At 40.2% G+C, this 23,071-nt stretch overlaps 1 protein-coding gene across 1 annotated transcript in view; it reads left to right on the top strand.

Moving 5' to 3' along the window:
- cep76 (centrosomal protein 76) overlaps positions 1-5,855 on the top strand; it is a 53,386-nt gene extending 47,531 nt beyond the window's left edge. The window contains exon 13 of the mRNA XM_044034890.1: positions 5,188-5,855. Within this exon, the coding sequence (XP_043890825.1) occupies positions 5,188-5,203 (16 nt within the window). The 3' untranslated portion in view covers positions 5,204-5,855. The remainder of the gene's footprint in view (positions 1-5,187) is intronic.
- The last annotated feature ends 17,216 nt before the right edge of the window (positions 5,856-23,071 follow it).

Below are 23,071 nucleotides of genomic sequence, written 5' to 3'. Positions count from 1 at the left end.
CGGGGCTGCACTTTTTTTTTTGCGAGGCGCTAAATGCTTGCAGTTCTTTTAAAATGACTTAACTGTTGCCTTAACATATGCACGTCTTCAACTTCTGAGTAATGACTGTGAACGGATAGACCCGTGGAAGACTGTGGGCTGTCATTACAGAGGCTTCAAAATGCAAATATTCTCAACTTTCAGCAGCGACGCAGCAGGAATCTACCAAGTCACTGACAATGATTGATTGATAGCTATCTGCGCTGACTTCAAGAGGCATATGTTTGGTTGTTTTCACTGAGAAGTGGTGACATATCACACCAGCACTGTCTCCATTTATCAAGCGCAATGGCTGTCATCTGTATTTAACTGTAAAACGTACAACAGTTTTTTCCCTCTTTAATGAGGTATCGCATTTTGAAGTTATACAATTTCAAGTGTGTCACGCAAGGAACTGTCACTCTTGGCTTTTTAAGGTAATAAAGTATCAAACATCAGTACATCACTATGCAAATATGAGCAAGTACAACAAAAGCACAGGGAACATTTAAAACCTTGCAGTTTTAGAAGTTTGTAGAGTGCAAGAAAAGTTCATTATCTGTGGAGAAATGTTCAAGGTTTGAATGTGAATTTGAATGTTTCCCCTGCTTTTTTTGTTTCTGTTCTATTCATTAATTACACACTGTTCACACATGGCAGCTGATTGTTTCAGTGAAATGCCTTACTTTGTTATTAAAAAAGCAAGAGTTTGTGCTGCAAAAACTAATAAAAATGAGCACATTGTCTTTGTGAAGAGAGTTCCAGTTTGATTGACTTCACTGCTGAACTGACCCTGAACAACATGTTCACCAACAAAGACAAACTAGAGCCTCCATGTTTGCAAAATGACTGATAACGGTGTCAACAGGAGACATGAGGGGTCACTTCTGCATCTGCAGCCATGCTGACCTAACAACACACACATAGAGCCAGACGAACACACACACACACACACACACACACATACATACATGAGCGGGAGGTGCTGTTGTCTGATCTCCACTACAGTCCATCTGTTGTCCAGTCAGGAGGTGAACTTGAGGGAGGGGGCGTGGAGGGGGTTCTCCCAGTATCGCTCATGTCCAACAACAGGGGGTGTGGTGTGTGTGTGTATGTGTGTGTGTGTGTGTGTGGTGGTTGTGAGGAAAGCACCAAGACCTGAATTCTAACCCAGGGTCTTTACTAAGTTGTGACTTTGCCTAAGCGCCGACCTAGTTCCTACTTTCCTGAACAGGTGGTGAGAAGCTCAGCTTAGACAAACTTGGTCATGGACTATATGCATCTGACTCGACCCTGTTCTCATTTGAATTATTTATAGATCGATAAAGACAAACTCACCTTGTCCCTTTCATTTTCTACCTGTTTTGGTAGTTAGTTCAGGTATCTCAATGTCTTTAAGACACAGCTCATGTCTCAATTTGGCGAGCAATTGAAGCTGCTAAATTTCCCCATCTCTCCCTCTGCCTGTCAGTGCTATAATCATGGACTGTTTGGGCCTTTGCAAAATAAGAGACACTAGTTTGACTACATTCTTTTACAAAGCAGAATTCATCACTGCAGAGATTCAGTGCTGCTGCTGCCCTGTGCCAGTGTTGCTGCTCATGCATAAAGCTGTTTGTTCATCACTCCCCAATATGTCAATGTAAAATATCTGTGGGAAGTGATTAGGTCTGACTGAAATGCTGTTTAATTATCTATCAGGCATGTATGCAGGTTAAAAAGGCAAATCCCTCTCAATTTCATCAGGAGGTTTTGTCCCACTACTCTGGTGATGATGATTCCAGGATATATCCTGAGAGTTGGGACCGCTCAGACAGTCCTCACTGTCTCTCAGGAGTTCTCCTCCTGGTTCTCCGTTCTTCTCACCGGTGGATGTGGAAAAGAACACCAAGGCTGTAGTTACTGCTGCCTTAAAAGGCCTGGTTCACTCAATGCATTGTGTGTGTGCATTGCAGCTGCAGCTGCAGAAAATTAACAAATCAGACTGTTAACAAATCAGAGTGTTCACACTGTGCGTGTTTTTTGAGCTCAGGTGTCTCAAGCGCATGTGGCTCCCAACAAAAATAGACAGAGAAACGATGTATTGATAATGATATTGACATCACTTACTCTAGTTTTAGGTTCTAGGCTGAATCTGAATACAGGAAAAGCGTAAATATTGTATATTTAAATCTATTTTAGCTTGCCTAAGACACTGACATATTTATTCTGTGTCTGTGTGTCACTGTTTGGTCATGGTCATGGAGCTCTCGCTGGCTCACAGATGCAAATGAACTGGATATTAAATTCTCTTGAAGGACCTAATACGTGAGGAATACAAGGCCAGCATCAATGCCAAGAATCTGCACCAAGAATCAGAAATTAATCATATATCGTGCTTTAAAGAAACCGTAGAAAGAATCCACATGTCACTAGAATAGAAAATCACATCCTGTAAACCACATTGATCTGATCTGCTTTAAAACGCTGTTATGTTCACTTTTGAAAATATTCCACCAAACCCACATCTTTTGTTAATCTTCACCTTTATGGTTTCAGTTTACCTGCCAAACTCCACCAAGGATTAACTCTTCATTCATTCAACACTTCATTCATGTTCAATGTGAATCGTTCTGAGCCTTATAAACTCAACAAACCACCTTGACCCCTTGATTTCTGTGCAGAATGAAAACATCAAAAATCTTTAATCTGGGGAAAACATTTGGATTTTTCTGTCTGCTCTTTCTTTATTAGGCAGTTAATTGTGATTTGGATTTCAGGAATTCCATAGCTAAAGCAAAAGTCCTCCACATTCTATTGGTTTCAGCCTTCATTTAATATATCAACAACTCTTCTCCACCCTCATCAGCCATCTCATCAAACCATCCTCTCTGTCCTTGGTCTCCACCCTGCATTCCTCCGTTCTCCTCTCTTCCTCACACAGACCTCCACCCTCTCACCGCAGCCTCTCTGGCCTGTGTCGACACATCTCACCTCCCCACCTTGTCTCCTTCCCATTAACTTTGGAGCAGATGGCAGGGCCCTGCTCTCTCTGTGTGAGCCTGACTGACAGGGGCCGGTCATCAACCTCCATAGACGACCAGTCATGTGCCGCTCCGCCCTGTCTCTCCTCTCAATCATCCTCTCCTTTTCCATGTTCTCCTCCAAACCTCCTCTGTTCTCTAACATCCCTTTCTCCTATCATCAAATTCTTCTTTTCCTATGTTTTTTGGAGTCCGATTTTGTTTCACTTGCTTTTAAAGAAACATGTTTATTACAATTAATTCGATTTTAAGCATGATGTAATAGCCAGGTGTAGAGACTGAAACCACCAACTTTATGGCTGGAGAGATAAAACTGAAGGCTGACATCAGTATTAAAATGAGGTGTGGTCATTGCTTCTTTTAGGCACCAGTAAATCATTTTTACCTACAAAAACCTGGTTTGAAGACAATGATATTTAATTTAATAGTGTTGTAAGGACACATCGTCATGATAGCAACGTGTTTGTACTGTCCTGTTTATCTGCAGTACATGAAGTAATGTCAGAAAACCACAGGTACTCTCTGGACTCGCTGCATCTGCATCCATCCATCCATTCATTTCCCTCCAACTGTGAGCACAAAGGGCACACATAGCACTGATAAACTGATTTCATTACTATCTTTTTCTTGCAAACCAAAGCCATAAAACTGGAGATTTGAAAATGACATAAAATGTGATATAAGTGTGTCTTTTATGAAAAGAAAATATGTGTAAATCTGAGCTTTGTGTTACTGTGTGTGAGAAACTGTCACATCAGACTGGGTAACAGACCTTTTATCCAGTATGACATATAATGTAGTATCTGAAGAAGTATTACATTTCTTCGAACATTTTTTTTTGGTATGTATCATCTTGTCAAATAATGTAATAGTCATGCTGTCCTTGATTTGTCCTATTAGCTGAACACTTTTAGTCTTCTGGTAAAAAAGTGTGAGAGCAGGTGTGTGAGTAATCTGCTGGTCATCAGGCCACGGATAACCACAAAGACAACAAGGTTATATCCTTTGATGGGAACGTTTTCACACATAACAAGGTGTTCATGTCAATTTTGAAATGACATAAATCTTCAACTTTAATATTAAAATGTAGGAATCAACTCTAACTCATAATCTTCGTATTCCCGTAGCAGCCTCTGCATTAAAACCACTTGAAGCTCAGCTGCAACCATGGGGCGGCACAGAATATTTAAATCGTGACTTCCAGGGAAGCTTGGCTTCCAAGAAGGTGGACAGTGAGATGGAGTGGGCTGGTGTGGACGCTGGGCTTCTGCATGATGATTGGAGGACCTGTCTGCAAGGCGGAACCAGCTTTTGATTGACAGCATTGCAGAAACATTCAAGACAGCTGTCTCAGTCCTGTGTGGATTTTGTGAGGGGTGTTTGGTGACATAGACCATTTCAATTTGTTACATATACACTGTTAATAAAAACACTATTATAGCATTTCAGTTTTACATAATTTCCTTGTTCTAGTTACTAATGTATAAATAACTGAGCCTGAAACTGCTTCAAAGACCAGCCATTGCCACTGATATAGGTAAACGTATACCTAACCTGAAGAGGTCATTTTTATTCCTCTCAGTCACCGTCTTTCTCTTCTGGCCAACATCCAGCCCTTGCACCTCCTTCGGCTTAAACTGTCCACTGTGGCTCATAAAAGCACATGCAGTTAGAAATTCTGCAGTTAGAAACTTTGCATGTGTGAGAAAAAAAAGGTAGATAGAGAGAACAAATAATTGAGTTCAACTGGCTCAGATGCCCTTGCAAGGGAGGGAGGAAACCTCTCCTCTCCTCTCCCTCTCTTTTCCTCATGTGTTTTCAGAGGTGACAGCTGTGGTGAGCAGGGGGAGTCTTCAGGTGCTGATGACAGGCCAGAACCTCCACTTCACCACTAAAATGTGGCTCAGGAAAGACTTTCAGGTCAATGTCAAATCTTCAGCCTCGCTGCTGCCACAGTTTCATCACAAGATGAGTGTCAACGTCTGCAGCAAACACTCAAAACACTGTTTTGGGGGCCTTTGCAAAACAAAACCATGAGGAGACACTTGTTTGACTGCATTCTTACATACAAAGCAGAATTCTGCGCTGCAGAGACTGATTGGACGTTGAGATTGATTTTCTTTCTCTCTCTGGGGACGAGCTATAGGTCTCTGTCCCTCTGAAGACAGTAAACTGGCATTGTAAATAGAGTGGCAGGATGGAGAGGAAATGAGCGAGGATCCATCGTCAACGCACCGCAGAGAAACAGCTGTTTCAGGTCGCAGCCAAAGATAAGCCTCTTTATTTCTCTCTCTCTCTTCGTCCCTCTTTTTTTCCAGTCCCTCTTTCACACATATGACACCCCTCCAGCTGACTTTAATCAGTCTTCCACTGCCTCTGTTCTTCTCCTCTCTCTCTCTCTCACTGTCTGATCTATGGCTCTAATGGGAAAGTGCTCATTGTGCGCAAGCTCTCTTAACCTTCACAGTCCCATGATGCTCGGAAACAGATGAGACACAATGACGAAGCTTAAAACTTCTTGCTTCCATAAAAGATGTTCCCAACATCTGGGCATGCGTCCAGAATAATTAATTAAATTAAAATGACCATAAAATGATGTGTTTCTCTTGAACCCCTGGAGGGTATTTGGTAAAGGCAAGAAGGACTTGACTCCAGACAGAAGTACAAGTAAACCAGGCCCAGTACAAAGGTGACAGCTCAATCACAGGAACAGGCACTTGCGGCCCCCCCAGGTAATTTCATGCGGCCATCCACTAACTATAATGAATACTGGCACGTTTTTATAATGATATTACATTAGGTTATGTCTATATGACATTATTAAATATACACTGTGTTACATTCAACATTAAATTATATGAGTGGTCTTGTTTTTAATTACAATTGTCCAAATGTTGTTATTTATTGTGTTTATTCTGTATTTTTGTAATGTATAGATTAATTTTGCATCATAAATGTTTTGTTTGTGAACTATATAATGTTCCATATCAAAACAATACTTTTATTTTGGAATTGTGTGCAATATTATCATATTTTTCCCAAAACCTTTGGCCATTTTTTAAATGACCGGCCCTCTGCTGACCAGACTAGAAGTGCACTGACCAGACTTTGAGGCCCCTGGTTTAACCAGTGACTAGATATAAAAGTGGACACAGTTGCCAAGTCTGAAACCTGTTACATTAATGAAAGTTGTTACACTTTGCAATAGTCTTGGAGCCTTTATTTCACCAGTGTATATATTTATTTTTAACACAAGACCTAAACCACTAAACCAGGAAGTAACCCACTTTAAAATGTTGGAAACCTACTTAAATCCTTCCATGAGCCTTAGTCATGTCCTTAGATTTAAACATGATGGTCCTCATGATCTCCCAAATCTAAAAAGAAAAGAAAGAAATTAAAAACAAAAGAACAATATTCTTAAAATGTGTTACAACGTGTTAAGCGTAACAGCCAAAGTGCACAACAATAATAAATACATTCATGAATTGGTCTAATACTAAAACTAGATCATATAAACCGACCTGACTTGAACCTGTTTGAGTTGATTCAATTCAACTTATGAGCTGCTGAGGTTTAGCGTCTCGTTCTGTCCTGCTCTCTGTCGTATTTGAAGGCAACTTTTCTTTTGCCCAAACTTTAATTATTAGAGGACCATAATGTCAGAGCTGAGATACACTAGATGTAGTAATATCTTCCTTGCTGCAGTGACTCTCTCCTCTGTGATAACGCTGTGTGTCTGTACATGTGCTGGATTACACCGTGGAGGCTCTCGGCAGCTTATTCTGTGTGTGTGTGTGTGTGTGTGTGTTTGTGTTAGTGTATGTGCATTGACTGTGGAGACCTCTGGACGGCTTATTCGCAGCAGACAGATAGCAGCAGAACTCTTATCTCACCTACCTTCTCTGATAGTGTATTGATGAGACAATCTGCCTCAGACTGCTGAATTCAGGAACAAAGGCTCCGATAAGTGCAGTGGGAAAAGAGGCAGTGCGGAGGACTACGGGAGGATTTAAGACATTGAAAGAAACTCTTTTGCATTTGTGTTGTAGATGGTAAAAGATGTGGAGTAATAAAGCTTCACGCTGAATTATAGGACACAAGGCTGCAGCTGAATGGCTACCACAGATTTCAGGGACAAGGGGAATTATTCAGAGCGGGTATGTTTGGGTCAGAATGGGTCACGTGCAGTGAGTCATCAATAAAACACATGTTAGAGGTGAAATGAGAACTTATCACACTGAGCTGTGATTGGATGGCTAGAAATATCAGAATGTTTTTTTTTTATTATTGAAAAATAATAACTTGGCCCAGCTCTAAAATGAAGTAAAAGATATTAAAATCAGACATAAAGTTTGTTTTCATTTGAATAATTGTATTCGATAATGAACACTGAGCCACAGCAGCTCTTTTCAGCGTGCATTTGCACAGATGGACACAAGCACCTTTGCTTTTTTTGTGGACAGGAAAATGTTACCTGTGTGAATCTTTTGTGTGTTCTTCCTGTTTTATTTTTGAAATCTTATGGTCTGAGTGTGATGTCATTTCCTGTCTGTTTCCCTCCAGTTTTCTGTTGCACCTGTGTTTTGTTTGTTCTGCTCATTTCCTGTGTGGCCTGCTCCCACCTTGGTTTTGTTGGACTGTCTATCTGGACCACTTGTCTTCCGTTCTGGATTAACCATTGCCCGCCTCAGTATATGCTGTAAGTCCTGTTCCTTTTGTTCTAATCAAATCTCTTCTGCTTCTGCACATGTTTGAGTCCTTACCCTGCAGTGTGTCTGTACTTCATTTAACATTTTGCACATTTTCAACATTAAATACCAGATACAGTTTGAAAATGAGAATACCTAAACTAGAAAGGCAGTCATTAATAATGAATGCCTCTGCCAAGGCCAAACCCTCATGAGAGAAAATAAAATGTAAAAAGTAAAGAAAGTAGTCTTAATGCTATTTAATGTCTTTTTTTTTGCAAAGAAAATCCTCTCAATGAAACTGCAACTGTACCAATACTAGCATATTTCCACATCTTTTACTCATTTAACATTAGTTTAATCCTGGTTTAAACTCTTTTAAATGTCATGTTTATGAGAACTAAATATCTCAGCAACCATTGAGTAGACTGATGTAGCTGTTTAATTGTGTTTAGTGCAGCACTGTTTAGTGGTCAAATATGTTCCAGCCTCAGCTGTGCTTAGACACAATGACTGCCATGTTTGTGCATCTGTTGTGTTGCAGAATCTCTTGTGTTACTGTGTCTTTTGTGTTGTGGATGCTCCCTTGTTGGCACACCTTTTGTGCCAAGTCTGTTGTTGTTGTTGCTGATGCTTCCTTGTTTTGTATTTGTTTCGTCTGGTGTAAGTTTCAGCATAGATTTCTGACTGGGGACTCAATTTAGCAAATTGTCTCATTTGTTTAGGGTCATTTTACCTGTAAGTCAGATTAAAAATATTAATTTAATCATCAGTACGTGACGTTTGAATGTGTCCTTTGAGTGCCTCGTGTTAAACTGATAATTTGTGCCTTTTTTAAAAAACGTCCTTGTGCCGACGTAAAGCCGCAGACACAATGAGTTACTGTTTTCGCTGTGATGAATCCATTACGCATTACTGGAAAGTAAATGAACACATTGATATGCAAGTCATGTCTCAGTTTGAAAAGTTTTTGTATTAAAACATTGGTCCATTAAAAGTTACTCCTCTCCATCCAGCGCAGTAATTCTGCTTGATGGAGTCGAAAACTTCCTCTCTCGACCTTGGTCTCCTTTCAGATTCAATTTGAGTCTCGGTGAAGTGTGTTTGTGTGGTTGAATTCAATCTGTGTGTGTGTGTGTTGTCTACAGTATGTGCACTCCTATGTGTGCATATACATATATACATATTTATATATGTGTATGTACATCCGTGCATGTGTGAGTGTGAGAATTGTGTGTGTGTGTGTGTGTGAGAGAGAGAGAGGGAGTTGAGTGCAATAATTCTCACATGCCTTATGATTAATTTATGTCTTACCTGCCTTTTTACTGAATTACTTGGCGGGCCCCTCAGGGGTTTATGCTGCATGCAATGCTGCAAATAACAGCTCAAATGAAAAAATGCAAATGCTCAGGCTCGATCCAGCACCAAATCCATAGGGAACCTTTTAGACACTCGTACACAACCACACACACACACACAAAACCACATAAACAAACTCTGACTCATGCATAGGCTCTTTTTCTCCTTAACTTTCTGTTTCTCTCCCTCTCTCTCCTTCTCCCTTTCTTTCTATTGGGAGAGGAAGCCGGATGAATATCAGCAGGGGTCAGAGAAAGGCTTGCAGTGAATAACAGAGGCATAATAAACACAGGCCTTCAGTCAAATTATGAGAGCTGCACACACACTCTGCACACACACTCACACAAAGGAATCCAATCAATCAGCAAAGTTGCCTTATCTCCCGCATATGAAAATGGAACTTCAGAAATTAGCTCATTTATTTTGGACAATTAGGGTTATTGAAGTGTGACAGTGAAAATTTAGTGTTCACTGAGGCATGCGCTCGGCAACAATAGCGGGGAGCCAATTGAGTGCGAGAAGCATTTAAAGCTGTAGTATTTACTTATCGATGTAACCGGCTCTCTGTGTTGCTCTCATTAAAACCTCTTCCTCTGTGTCCCTTTATTTAGATTGGACAGAGACAGAGATGGGATGAGGATGAGAGGCGGAGGCAGGGGCAGTCATCCCTGCTGCATATGATATTATAGCCTGATGAAAACCCAGAAACATGCAGAGTTTTGAAACTGAGGCTCTAGTGGTGAAATGCCGGAGCTTGGCTGCCTCTTGGAATTTGAATTTCTTGTAGCTGTGAGCATCCGCTACGTCTCTGTCTTGTTGCTGAATTCAACAGGCTCCTCGAAAGTTAAATTTGTGATATTGCCCTGTCCAGTACTTCAGAAACTCTGATACTGTTTTAATAGTAGTGTTGAAGTGTCATCTCTGTGTGGTGCCAACTTGTGTGGTGTCCTTGTGTGCTACTCAAAGAAATTAGCAATTTGGCTTTGTTTTTGCTCCCTTTCTGATTCCTACAGGAGTTTGGCTTTTATGCAGCTCATTTATGGTGCTCTGAAATGTTCTGTTTAAGATATATATATGTATATATATATATATATATATATATATATACATATATACATATATACATATATACATATATACAGGTATATACATACATATATATATTTGTGTGTATATATATTATTGCTTATTAGTAATGAAAGAAATCAGGGGAAAACATGTTTTTATAGAGGCACAGCAATGCATGTGTGGTCTATAGACACAAGAGCTTTAAATTCTCTTATAAAAAAAAAATGAGGTTGCTCTAGAATCTCAATTAATTGCTGAAACATTTTTATAGAACGTTCTTTAACCGCTTCCAACCAGGTGAGCGCATCTGTGTGAATTAAGTGAAATCCCGTCATGGAGGCCTCCTCAGTGGGAGGAAGAGAATGAGAAGGTGCTCTGCAAATTAATTCCACAATCATGAAAACAAGAAAAGAATAATCCCTTAAATGATGTAGACGTTGATGCAATTCAGAGCTCTGGGTTCAGTATGGGCTAGGTCTTCTTTATGGACAGAAACATCCGGCACAGTTTGCACTCGGTGCTGCCAGCACACCCTCTTGAAATTGTTCTGCTGTCTCAGCAGAAATCAGCTGATGGATGTTTCTTCAAATCAACGCTGATCATGACGCAGCTCATAGTTCATAGCTTGACAAATTGACATGGTTGTAGAAATAAACCTAAAGTTAATTGAATGCAGTATTATTGCAGGGATATTTGTAGAAAATGTTGGCCGTTTGGATTACTTTTTTACCAAAAAATGTGCCACTGATGGGGGTCTTTTAAATGTACTGGGTGATTGTATATCTTTAGCTTCCGTTGCTGCTGCTCAGGCGCCGTCTTATGTTACTGAAGCCAACTCTCTGTGGAGATCACAGGCCTCATGTGCAGCATTGATAAGATGCTGCGTTGATTAAATGTCTACCACTTTCTCCAAGTTTCCTTGCATATGTTATGTAATTTCATGGCGATTAACGATGATATATCTATATGCTTCCGCTCTGAATGCCTAATCTGTTTACAGTGTTCAATTTCCTTTGTAACACGAGCCGAAAGCAGGTATTCACTAAAGAGATAAATAATAATTTGTTGCGCCGACGTCTCTGCTGTGAATCCCAATGACTTTGCACCAAACTGTTGACAGAGACAAACCGCAGAGGGACGAGCCACAGCTCTACATCTGTACATGCGACCATATTACCTGTAAAACAATACATCACACACGGCTAATAACAGAAGTGAATCACCGTGCGGTTTTCTTGAGGGCTCTAAAATATGTTTTATGGATTGTCAAGTTCATAAATTAATTCATTAAACAATCTATTGCATTTCTTTGCTTCATTCCTCACCAAAAAAGCTGCATAATTTATCACAATCTACTGCGGCGGCTGATTTTAATCAGGCTGTTTTCTGAAGAGGTGTGGGGGGCCTTGATGACCCAAATGGAGTAAATATGTTGCCTTTGCCTCAGACGGTAATCTCCACGGAGATGGATAAGGAAACGGTGACAGCGGCCATTTATAAAGTTGGAAGTATTGAGGATTTAAATAAGTAATACCTCACATAAAAGCAGGGTTTGTTATGGCCTTCTGGTTGTCATTACATATTCAGATGCTTGTGTGTGTGTGTGTGTGTGTGTGTGTTTTCTGTGCCATCAGCATTTCTTCAATATTAACACCTCTGCAGATGGATTTCTGATTGCCTAGCTAAATCTGTGTATCCCCTGCTTCTAAATTATTACTGTGAATATCATTATTAATGGCTTTTCTGTTTGCACTCAATTTACATCCCACTCTTGGAGTGGAGGAGACGTGTCTGTATCTCCCTCTCTCTCTCTCTCTATCATTTCCCCCTCCTGCCTTCATGTTTTAGTTCCCTCTCTTGTTTCCTTCTCCCTCTCGGAGGCCTCAGCTCTGTGGACGGAGAATTTATTGAGTCCCACTGTGAACTATGGGAGCAATAATATAAACGTGTCAGTAATGTATTCTATATGTAAATGGAGCACAGGGGCCGCAGCAGTTCATTAATCAGAGTGAGTGTGTGTGTGTGTGTGTGTTTGTGTGTGTGTGTGTGGAGAAGCAGATATCAGCCGGAGAATCTCTGGCTGCAGAAGCTAATACTTAGCCTGACTACTGATCAGCTGATCATCTCACTGCACTGTGGCCTGCTTGGGATAAAAAGAGAGGCGGATTAAAGGACAATGAAACATGAAAAATGGTAATTCATGGTTCAGCCACAGGAAAGTTTGTACATAGGGTGTCACACCAATGCTCTTTGTGCCTGGATGAGTACAGAAAAGTAGCTATTCCTTGTGCTGGTTAAAGCCTCTCTGCTGCTCTTTGAAGCGACACAGAGTTGATACATCAAATGTCTTTGGACATGTGAGAACGCCACCAGCAATTGACTGGCACTATGACATCTGGGAACCTGAAGCAGCAACCTCACTGCATCACTGTAGGCCACGATGAACCTCTGCATACTTGAGCTGTAACTTATTGTCATTTCCTGCATGATCACAGACTGTGAACAAAGCAGCATTGTTTGCATATTTATATAGATTGGTTGTTGATAACATTTAAATAGATTCAAGCTCTTTTTTTTTTTCTGCATCTGCATAAAAATCATAAAAATCATAATGATTTCAGCATTATGAAAACAGAGAACTTCTATCAGTTTTTCCACTAAGCACCTGCATGTATGTACTATTGCCTACACTGCAAAGCAACCTACAGGACTTAACAGTTTCTCTATGTTCCAGCCTACTACAGCTTTAGCTATAAAAGTTATAAAGTTAAGCATAATATGTATCTGCCGGACTAAATCTTAAATTGGAAGAGTTACATTGGCAATTCCAAATATGTATATATATTTGTAAATACATTGAAAATAAATGTTTCGTATACATTTTTTTTATTTATAGCTGCAATGTGTAACTTTCTTAGAAATTGTTGACATTATTCGGCCTCCGTTTGGTCTTTGTGATGAGCAATGATGTAACGCTGTTTGTATGCTGCGTCATTCATCAGGAAACCATGTAACAGACATTGGTTTGAATGTAACAGACATTTTTTTATACTTAAAAGTTACTCACGACAGTTTTAAATTAGCTGTACGTGTATAAATATACTCTACGTTGCATATTGAGTGAATAACCCGAGTGCTGTGTAAGAGCTGCTGCGCTGATCTGTAAGAGGTTTCGTCCTGTACCCGGATACATGTTTCATGGAGAGCACTGAAACCACACCGGCCTCTCTAAACATGCCACTACAACAGAGGACACTTTCCTTTCGCTGCTCCGCTAATGTGCTCTGGCGTTTCCAGAATGAGTGAGCGAGGCTGGTAGCCAAGTCAGACTTGGCACGGAGCCTAATGATGCCCGGCATGCGTCTGCTCTCGACAACGGCAGGGTAACACCTGCCAACTTTTACTAAGGTGTAAATGTCTCTATTAGCAAACGGCTGGTCTCGTGTGTACAGCGCTCGGATCAGAGGAGGGACTTGCAGCGCCCTGGTCGCTGTTCAGAACCTGGTAATCGTTGGGTCCGGTGGGCCTGTTCAGCACGCTGCTCTCTTTTTCTGCCCTTGGATATACAATATTTTCACGTTACTGGGAAAGAACAGGTGTAAATGTGAAATTGGAGCTGCGTAATGGAATTCTGAGCATGCTGCCAACGTGTGGCTGAATGTTTTGCTTTCAAAAGTGCTTGTTGAGGATTTATTGACTTTATCACAGCTTACAACTTTGCCATAAAAAGGAACAATTTAGTTGGGTTTTTTTCTCTTCCGGACCTTCTTGCATTTAATGCAGCCAAAAGTCCACGTGATCACGAAACTAGCTGTAAATAAAGAAGGGTGTAGTCTTCCGGTTTGAAAAGTTCATAAAGTATCACATCACACAAGTAGTACTTAGCCACCAGGGGGCGACTCAGTTTGGGAAATTTTCATCTTGGATGTTTGAGCTCCTTTTCAATAGTCAGTTTTTTAAGTTATGCCTGGTTGCACATCGATGACCTTCTGGTTGCAAAAGTGTCATGGCATCCGTTAAATCATGAATGTCAAGGTTTCAAAACTGGAGTTTGTTTTGTTCCCGGACGACTGCGTCCATTTTTGTACGCAGTCCAAACATCGATTGTCCTCTCCTGAACTCTTGAACACTTTCCGTTGGCCTCGTCTGTAAAGACAACACACACTAACTATAATATTGACGCGATCTGAACAGGAAATGGCTTTTCCATCTCAACACAAATAAACATCCCGCTAGGTTCATAGTATAGCTTTACTCATTTTATTAAATTTTACTGTAGCAAACGGTAATGGCCCTCTCTCGGATATCACCTACTCTAGGTACGACCTTTTTTCTTCTCGGTGGCCAACTGGAGATGGGGAAATTGATTTTTCTGCAAAGTTCGGAGATCCGTTTATATTTTTTACTTATTCTGTCTGAAAACCAGATGGACCATGTTATGTGGCCCCTCCGTAACTGAATGGAACGTCCAAATATTAAATATTTTCTCAAATCTGACCTTAAATTCAGCTTCCCCACCTACGTTCAGGCAGTGTTTTAAATGGGGCCTGTGCTCAGGACAGAAAAAAGGAGCCTGTCTTTCTTTTGTGTGTCTAAGAAATGTTGATTTTCCTGCAGCTATAATCCCAGCTTTGTTTTTACAGCAGCTTTTTATATGCATTCATATTCATAACACCTCCTCCCATATCATACCCATAGGCCATATTGTAGGACAGAGTTTGGTGCATTATGCATTCTGCAGATACCAGCTAACTGAATATGGATAACCTAATCCAAAGTAGAAACAGAAAGTATTTGCATATTTTGGCAAAAGCTATTGTTACATTTTTCATTATGTTCCGTTGAAACCAATAATCCTCTGACAGATGAAGTCTGATGCAACTGTGCACACACTTCTATAATAGCATTTGTAACACCGTAGGATTAAGTGGGGCCTCTTATGCTCGAGCACTGTTAGAATAATGCCTAATATGGGTAATTAGGGATTGGGTTTCTCTTTATTGGTTCAGGACTGGTAAGTGAATCCAGCAGCCAGTCCACAAACCAGTGACACATGTGTTTTCATGGTATCTTAATTCTAAGGTTTTTTGTTCAAAATGGTGAATTGCCAAGGTGGCAATATGAGGAATCTATGACCCTAGGTCTTCCAGAAAACTTTTTGTTCCCTGAAGTTCCCTGGGTTTGTAAAGTCATTTTCTCTATTATTGAAGTTAAACAATTTTATTTTTTTCAACTGGCTTCCAACTAAATCTTTTTTCTGGAACTGAGTATTTCCTCTTTCTCTTGTATTCTCATTCAGCCTCGTTGCAGAATACAGACACTCATGAGTGTGCATTGGGATGAGGATTGTCAATTTTGAAAACACTATACAATGTGCACATTTCACATTCACAGTTTTCATTTAAAGCATGCACCTTGCCTGTCATCTCTGAATATCTTTATTTGAAATTTAACGTTTACCTTCGTTCATTCACCCACAAATAATAAATCCATCGCCAGATGCTGCAAGATGTTGTTGTCATTATAATTATTGGCTTAAGCTGAGGGTCACTACTCAGCTGCTGCTTAGCTTCTATAGGAATTGCATTAAATAGTCATATACTGTGTATATATACTTATATAGCAACTTTCATACATGAAATGAATCTCAAAGTGTTGTAAAACAATGTATTTAGAAGACGATGCATGGTAAAGTGAATAAAAGGCAGTTGAACTGAAAACATTTAGCTGTATTTTGATGAATGAACCCAGCCAGAGGTGGAGGTGGCAGAGCTGAGGATGTGACCAGGATGGACAGGATTAGAAATTAGCATATTCTGGGCACAGTTCAGGTTGAACAGTTTGGAAATAAAGTAAGAGAGTCAAGGTTGAGTCCAACAGTGATACCAGGATGGGCATGTGAAACTCCGAATGTATACACACTCATACCATATCTCTGTTATTCAGACACATTTTATTTCATTTGTCCGTCTGAAAATAACTCTGCTCCACCTAAGCCGTTGTACAAAGTTGGTGTCAGTTCAATGTCATGACATTTGAAGGTCACAGATGGTGCATGTGTTCGTACACTGGAGTTGAGTCAGTTTAAGGTGGGGTACAGTCATGATGCCATGAACAGGTGTGAGCGAAGGGAGGGCTCGGCACGTCTCTGTAACCTTGGTCATACACTGTGTGTGTGTGTGTGTGTGTGTGTGCGAGATCATATAAAAGCAAATATGCAGAGTGTGCATAAAGATAAATGCCTCAAAGCAGCAGAGTAAACCTCTTGTACTTTGTTGAGTTTAAATATTAGGAGTGTTGAAAGCAGACGTCTCTAGACAAGGATGTGCAGCATGTGCCTGGCTTGGCTTGGTGTGGAACCCGGGCTTATTTGTACGTGGTGCAGTGGAAGAGTTGGGAATGTGGAAATGACCACAGTGTGTCTGGTGTTGGGTTTCATCCACTGTAACACAGCTGTGTTTCATTCAATACGACACACAGTGAAGCTTAAGAAGTAGACATGCTCTGTCTGGCAGGCCAAGCAGGTTTTACCACACACACACACACACACACACACACACACACACACACACACACACACACGTAGGTTCTTAGGACCCTGCATTGACTTCCATTCATGTGGACAGCTCAAACAAAGCATTATCCCTCACCTTAACCATAAGCACTTTAACCCTCATCTTAACCTAACCACAAATCTTACCTTTAAACTTATAACCTCACAAATGCCGAGAACTGAGTGTTTCAGCAAAAATCAGTTATTGAAATAAAATTATCAAATAATAATTAATTATATTCAGCTATTCGTTAACCAGGGCAGCTATAAGGCAAAACGTATATATGTATGTATGTGTAGTAATAAGACCATGTACAGATAATTGTAAAAAGAGATGCAATTATGGTTATTGACGTGCAGATAATGAAATGTCCTGATTCACTTGTTCATCGTTTCCAAAAGAAAGTTGCTAATTTAACGCCAATAATCTTTTAAAACATCTATTCAAGCAATGTTTCACACTCCAATCATCCACAAGTGCCAGAAAAAAAAAGTATGCAAAAGTGCCAGAAAATAAGTCTTTCACCTCCCATAGTGCAAGTGAAAAAGCCCTTTTTATAAAAACAAATCAAACCTTTATTTTAATTTGAATGATTTTCCCCTGAATGTGAAACAGGCTTTGCCTTCCAGCTCCAGCTGAGATCAACTTGCAGGTAAAATAAAAGGCTTTTTTTTTACAGGCTTTTAATCTTAATAAACTTGTTAGCAGCAAATGCATCATATGAGACTTCCTAGTTTAAAACATACATTAAATGCCCTAAGTTTTGGCTATATTTAATGATAGTGAGGTAGTGGTTGAAAGTGTGTCCTGTAGATTAAATGCGCTCTGTAATAGGGTACATCCTGATTGTGACATCAATCACTTTCTTATGTCAACCACTGTTTGAGCCAGTTTATTTCCAACCACATACCATAGAATCTTTTAATCCTATATGTCAACAAAGTAAAGTGTCACTGGCTTCATTGTGCCCAGTGTGACTCCAGGGTGAGACTAGCTCATATATTAATGTCAAAGGCAGTGTGGGACTTCACCTTTGGCAAACAATTGTTTTTAAGAGATGGAAAAACACAGAACACAGGACAGATTCTTGAAGCTGTGGCTGACCAAACATTTCTTTTTTTTAATGAACATTAAATATCACTCCAATGCCTTTGTTCTCTGAGCAAATAAGCTTATCTCAAACTTGCAGAGCCCAGTGTGGTGGCAGGCAATGGAAAATGATGACTTGCATAGTCTTACTTTCTTTTCAGAGGAATTTTTATTTATATTGCGCTTCGTCTTTTTCCTCCTTTCCTCCCTCCCATGTGAACAAACACAACCGACCCACCACACACCTGCTTGTTGTTCTGCTTTGACGGGGTTGATGAATGGAGAACCTGTCCTGAGAATACACACACACACACACACACACACACACACACTACACCTGCACATTGTTCAATTGTTCAGGAGGGCTTTATGGACAAACTCCAAATTACCGACTTTTCCAGAGCAGGTCCTCGAGGACCAGCACCCTCTTAGCAATGTTGTGTTTTTAAGACCCAACATTTTTCTTAATGCATCTTGTCACATGACACATAAGTTATATGAGGGACTGAGGCAACACCTATGCTAAGGTGGCGAGTCTATCTGAGAGCAGGCCACAACCATATTTCAGAACAAGATGCAGTGACCAAAACAATTTAAGAAAGTGTCTGGAGATCTGGACGTCACCAGGCACCAGGCACCAGGCCTCCCACATGAGAAAACACCATCAAAAACAACCGAGAACAACTTAAATCAGTGGGTTTAAAAACATTAAGTAGACAATTACGATTGTGAATGCAGCACCTGTGTCCTGAAAACATAGCTGCTACTTCATCTTTGGCCTGACATATATATGTGAAGTAAGGCTCTCTGGGTGTGTAACAAACAGTAAAGGGACGGCATGTAATGAATGAGAGGACTGTGAGGTACTGTGCCAAAAACTGTGGAGCATTTTAGAACGAATCACAATACAAGCAAGCAGCCTCTTGCGGGCCCTTGCAGCTGCCGGCAGGTGGCGCTATACCTTTGACTTACTCTTCATGTGCTGATGTTTTCAGGCCGGGTCTCTTGTTTCATGTGTGGCAGATCGGTCAATGTACGGCGAAGTCACAGACCACTCATGACCGTAATGCACCAAAATTCCAATGGTTGCTGTGGCCGTGCCATTTTGAATGCGAGAGTCCTTTTTGATAACTTTTCATTTTTGATGTGTCGGGTACAAATTGAACTGGCGAGCTGTCCGGGGTGTACCCCGCCTGTCGCCCTATGTCAGCTGAGATTGGCACAGTACCCACCACGACCCTCCAGTGGAGGATAAAGCGGTAGATGATGGATGGATAGTACAAATTGACCTGTTTTCTTTATGTTGGTACGATTAACCTGCTCAGACGAGTTTGTTCATTTACAAACTCACATATCGCCAAGATGGATGCCAAATTCAAAATGGCCGTCTTCCTGCTGAGTTGAGACCATGGTCACATAGACTTTTCTGTTCGTCATGCTGTTTCCACCAAGTTCCGTGAATTTTGCTGCAACTTAGTGTCTAACTTGTCCTACCGGGTTTCACCTTTGAGGGTGCTACTGAGCCATTTCACATAATGGCCCTTACTTCCCCTTACTTTATAATTTTTTTTTTTACCCATTCACTTTATAATTCTGATTTGCATGACAGTTTTCTCTGTGTCTTTTTTCACCAACATGCCTCCAATATCTGATCATTTTAGAAGAAGAAAAAATGATTCCAGGAATTACAATAGATCCTCGCACCACTGTGTGAGTGCTCAGGCCCTAAATATGATGAGATTATGTTGCAGTGATGTTAAGCAGTGGAGACAAAAGGTGTATTGCAAATAAATGGTAGGCATTTTCCAAGTACAGAGGAGTGAGTGTGAAGATGTTGGCAACATTCATCTCTGTCACTTGATGTGGGAAAACGATTCATGTCTCTTAGCTTCAGTTTGTGTTCACCACATCCTTAAAACTGTGTGAGTGCAGTTTCTGTCAAACTGATATTAATCAATATGCCAGTTGATTGGGGATAAAAAATATGGTTAAATAGTAAAAAGTAAGATTTGTGTCCCTGTTTTTTTTTCCTTTCAGGTTTGAGGGCTGGTATGAGGTTACAGGACAGCACCAGGTTCAGTTAAAACTGTTTACTCTGACGATATATGCATAAAAAAGCCCAGCAGCTGGTAAATGGTCTCCGTTTGCAGAAAAAAAAAACCTGTAAAAGGGATCAGAGAAAATTGGTTTTAAAGGAAAATGACTCCCAGAAATATTGAGTAAGCATCGACTGTATAAGTGCATATTGTCTCTGCTGCAGAAACCAAGAGACCTGCTGAGCCTATCAGAAAACAGCTTACTTCTTTTGATAAATACACACTGGCACAGGAGGAATATTTCCTTATTATGAATTCAGAATCCCCGCTGGAGGAATATTGGCCACAATAAATCATTTAGCACGACTGGCCGCCTTCACCAATACTGCCGAACCAGCAAAGCAGAGCCAGGTCTTATACAACCATCAATTATTAACATGCACTAACATTATTAGCATATTCATCTCAGCTGCAGGATGGATGGATGGATGGATGGATGGGTGGGTGAATGGGTGAATGATGGATAGAAAGATATATATTTTCTTCACAGCTCATCCTCTGCCCTGGTCTCTAATCTTGGAGTCAAACTAAGTAGGAGCTGGATGGAATCTGACAGATGGATTATGCGGTGCTTATTTATGGAGACTTTTTAATTAAAAGAAAAACTGCTTATTAGGAATCCTCAGTTCCCTCATTAATAGCAGGCAGAGGAAGAGTCTGTGTTGTTAGAGGGTTGACGGTGGGCACTAATGAGACAGTGTGTGGGGGCTGGGGCAGCTTCATTAGGAAAGTGGAAGGGGGACATGAAAGTGTGATTGGGATTTTATACATTAATAGAACATCATTTGCAGGCCCCTGCAGGTACTGCAGGTCCAGGACACTAAACATGAATGTTTACTTTTAAAATGGGTCAAATTTCAGTTGGTTCACTTGAAGCAAACAAGCTTAATGAATTATGACTCGACTCTGCAGATCCTGTGTTGCCTCTCGTCTGTAAACCAGCAGACGTTTGCTCATATCTTAGCTTGAGAAGATGTGAATTTATCTTTATGTCATACATGTCTGTGTAGTCATTCAAACCACTTAGCCTCATGCAAGAACATTCATTCATATGAATATGTTTGTGTGCAGTGATCACGCATATCCAGAAATCCGTCATTTATTTTAAAATAAAATACCAAATTCCCAATTTATAAATGTATAGAAATAAAATGTGGTACTTTCCCACCCCGAGGCAGTTTTTAGAGGCAACCTTCTCATCCTCTATTAGCCTTTTTCCTCTCTCCCCTCTCTTGAACACTGGCTTTGTTGGAGGACGATGTCTGAGAGCAAATGACATAATCCATAATTAGTCAACAGATTAAACATGCTGAACCCCCCACCCCCCTTAGAGACATCCCAATACAACCCTTTGTCCACATAAACATTGTAATGTAACTCTTCTTAAAGTAAGTTTCCAAAAATGTAGACGCAGTTGCAATATATTCTATGTAAATTCAACAACAACAAAAATTAGGCAGTCAAATTTAAATGTACCATCCTATCACCATCCAGTACAAACATCAGCATTTTCATCATATCAGCAAAACACAAAATATATATAATATATAATATGTTGTATTTTATTTTAATACCTTTTGCTAAAACTCCATCTATCCGAGAACATTTCCGTTCATGTACTCTGAACATGTATATGCAGGGAGCAGTTGTGTGCTTCTTTTCAGAAAGTTAATGAGGAAACAACAATGGTGAAGTGCAAGGGTAGGGATTTGTTTAATGAGAGTGACGCTGAGGTGAAACTCAAACTGTTAACAGTAGTCTTTGTTCACAGCAGATAAGAACCACTTCAACATTGTGTGAACAGCACACGTACGAGATGCAGAGTTCATGACGGTTTTGTTTTTTTTAAATCAAAGTGTGTAGTGCAGATTGAGCCTTACATTTAAATAACCTTAGTGAGACCAACATGACATAAATGCTATAGTCGTCTTTTTCTATAACGTGTGTTTTTACTGGACCATGATATACTCTTTTTTTCACATGCACAGACTGTAAAAATGTAAATAAAAATCAACAAAAGCATTTTAGCTGTTTATGTCTTGTTTTTGGGAGAACAATATTTGTTACAGTTGGAGAATAATGTTCTTGAAATTACTCAGCACAAATACTTCATAAATAGTCTTATATGACTTTATCAGACTAATATCGCCGGTAGTGATATGGCATTCCTAACAAAGGGAGTGTATTCCTGTGTAGATTTCTCTCCCATATAATGGACATGAAGTTTCTTTTAATCCACTACACAATTCTTAAATATCCACTCTGCTAACAGCAGTGAGAAAGACCCAAACGGCACCACATTTGTCACTTCCATCAAAGTCGTCATCATCAGTGACACTGTGGAGAAACGAGTCTGAGACAAACGGCGTCTGCGGAGGAAGCTCTCATGTGGATCACGTCATGAAAGGGAAAAATATCACACTTTGAAAAATGACAAACCAATGGAGCGTGAAAGCGTGCAGCACCAAACAAGCAATTACCGTTTCCTCCCCACAGCCCCTGCAGAGAGAAACTCCACACATTTACCACCGCGTCCGCCGCGCCTGCGTCTATGAGCTATAAGCAGCATCATGAATTAACCAGCAGCTACTGATCCACAGTGAGTTGTGCTCGGTCCAGCCATCTGATGTTCACTCTGAAGGTTAAAAACCAACCTTGTTTTGAAAGAAGCATTTGAATTCAAATGTAATTGTTTTTTCCACACCAGTTAAAGGTGTGGTAAATTGTTGTACAGCATTCTTATTGAGGACACTTATATATAATGCATTCACTAGCCCTTTACTCTAACTTTAACTTCACGACTCAAAACCTAATCTAAAAAACACTTTAACACCGAGCGTATCCCACACTACACATTTACACAAGCACACTTTGCATTATCGTAATTACGCAATAGTTTGTGCTTTCGGAAAAACTAAAACTAAAACTAAAGCCAACATGTGGTTATGATGGGAATTTCACTTACGCTGATGCAGAAAGCTGGTGAATCAGCATCTTTGTCACCAGAGAGGAGAGAGTTGGAAAGACGCCTGTACATTTTACATTGCATTACATCACCTGTTTTTGCACTCAAACAAATGTTATTTTAAATATGTTTTATACGGTTCAAATTAAAAAAAATTACCACACAAAATCTGGTGTTTGTGTACAGCTACAGGTTTTTTTTTCTCAAT

Source organism: Solea senegalensis, linkage group LG9 (assembly GCF_019176455.1).
Source record: "Solea senegalensis isolate Sse05_10M linkage group LG9, IFAPA_SoseM_1, whole genome shotgun sequence".
Classification (NCBI taxonomy): Eukaryota; Metazoa; Chordata; class Actinopteri; order Pleuronectiformes; family Soleidae; genus Solea; species Solea senegalensis.
The sequence above is the reverse complement of the archived record's forward strand: the minus strand, read 5'-3'. Positions and strand labels throughout refer to the sequence as shown.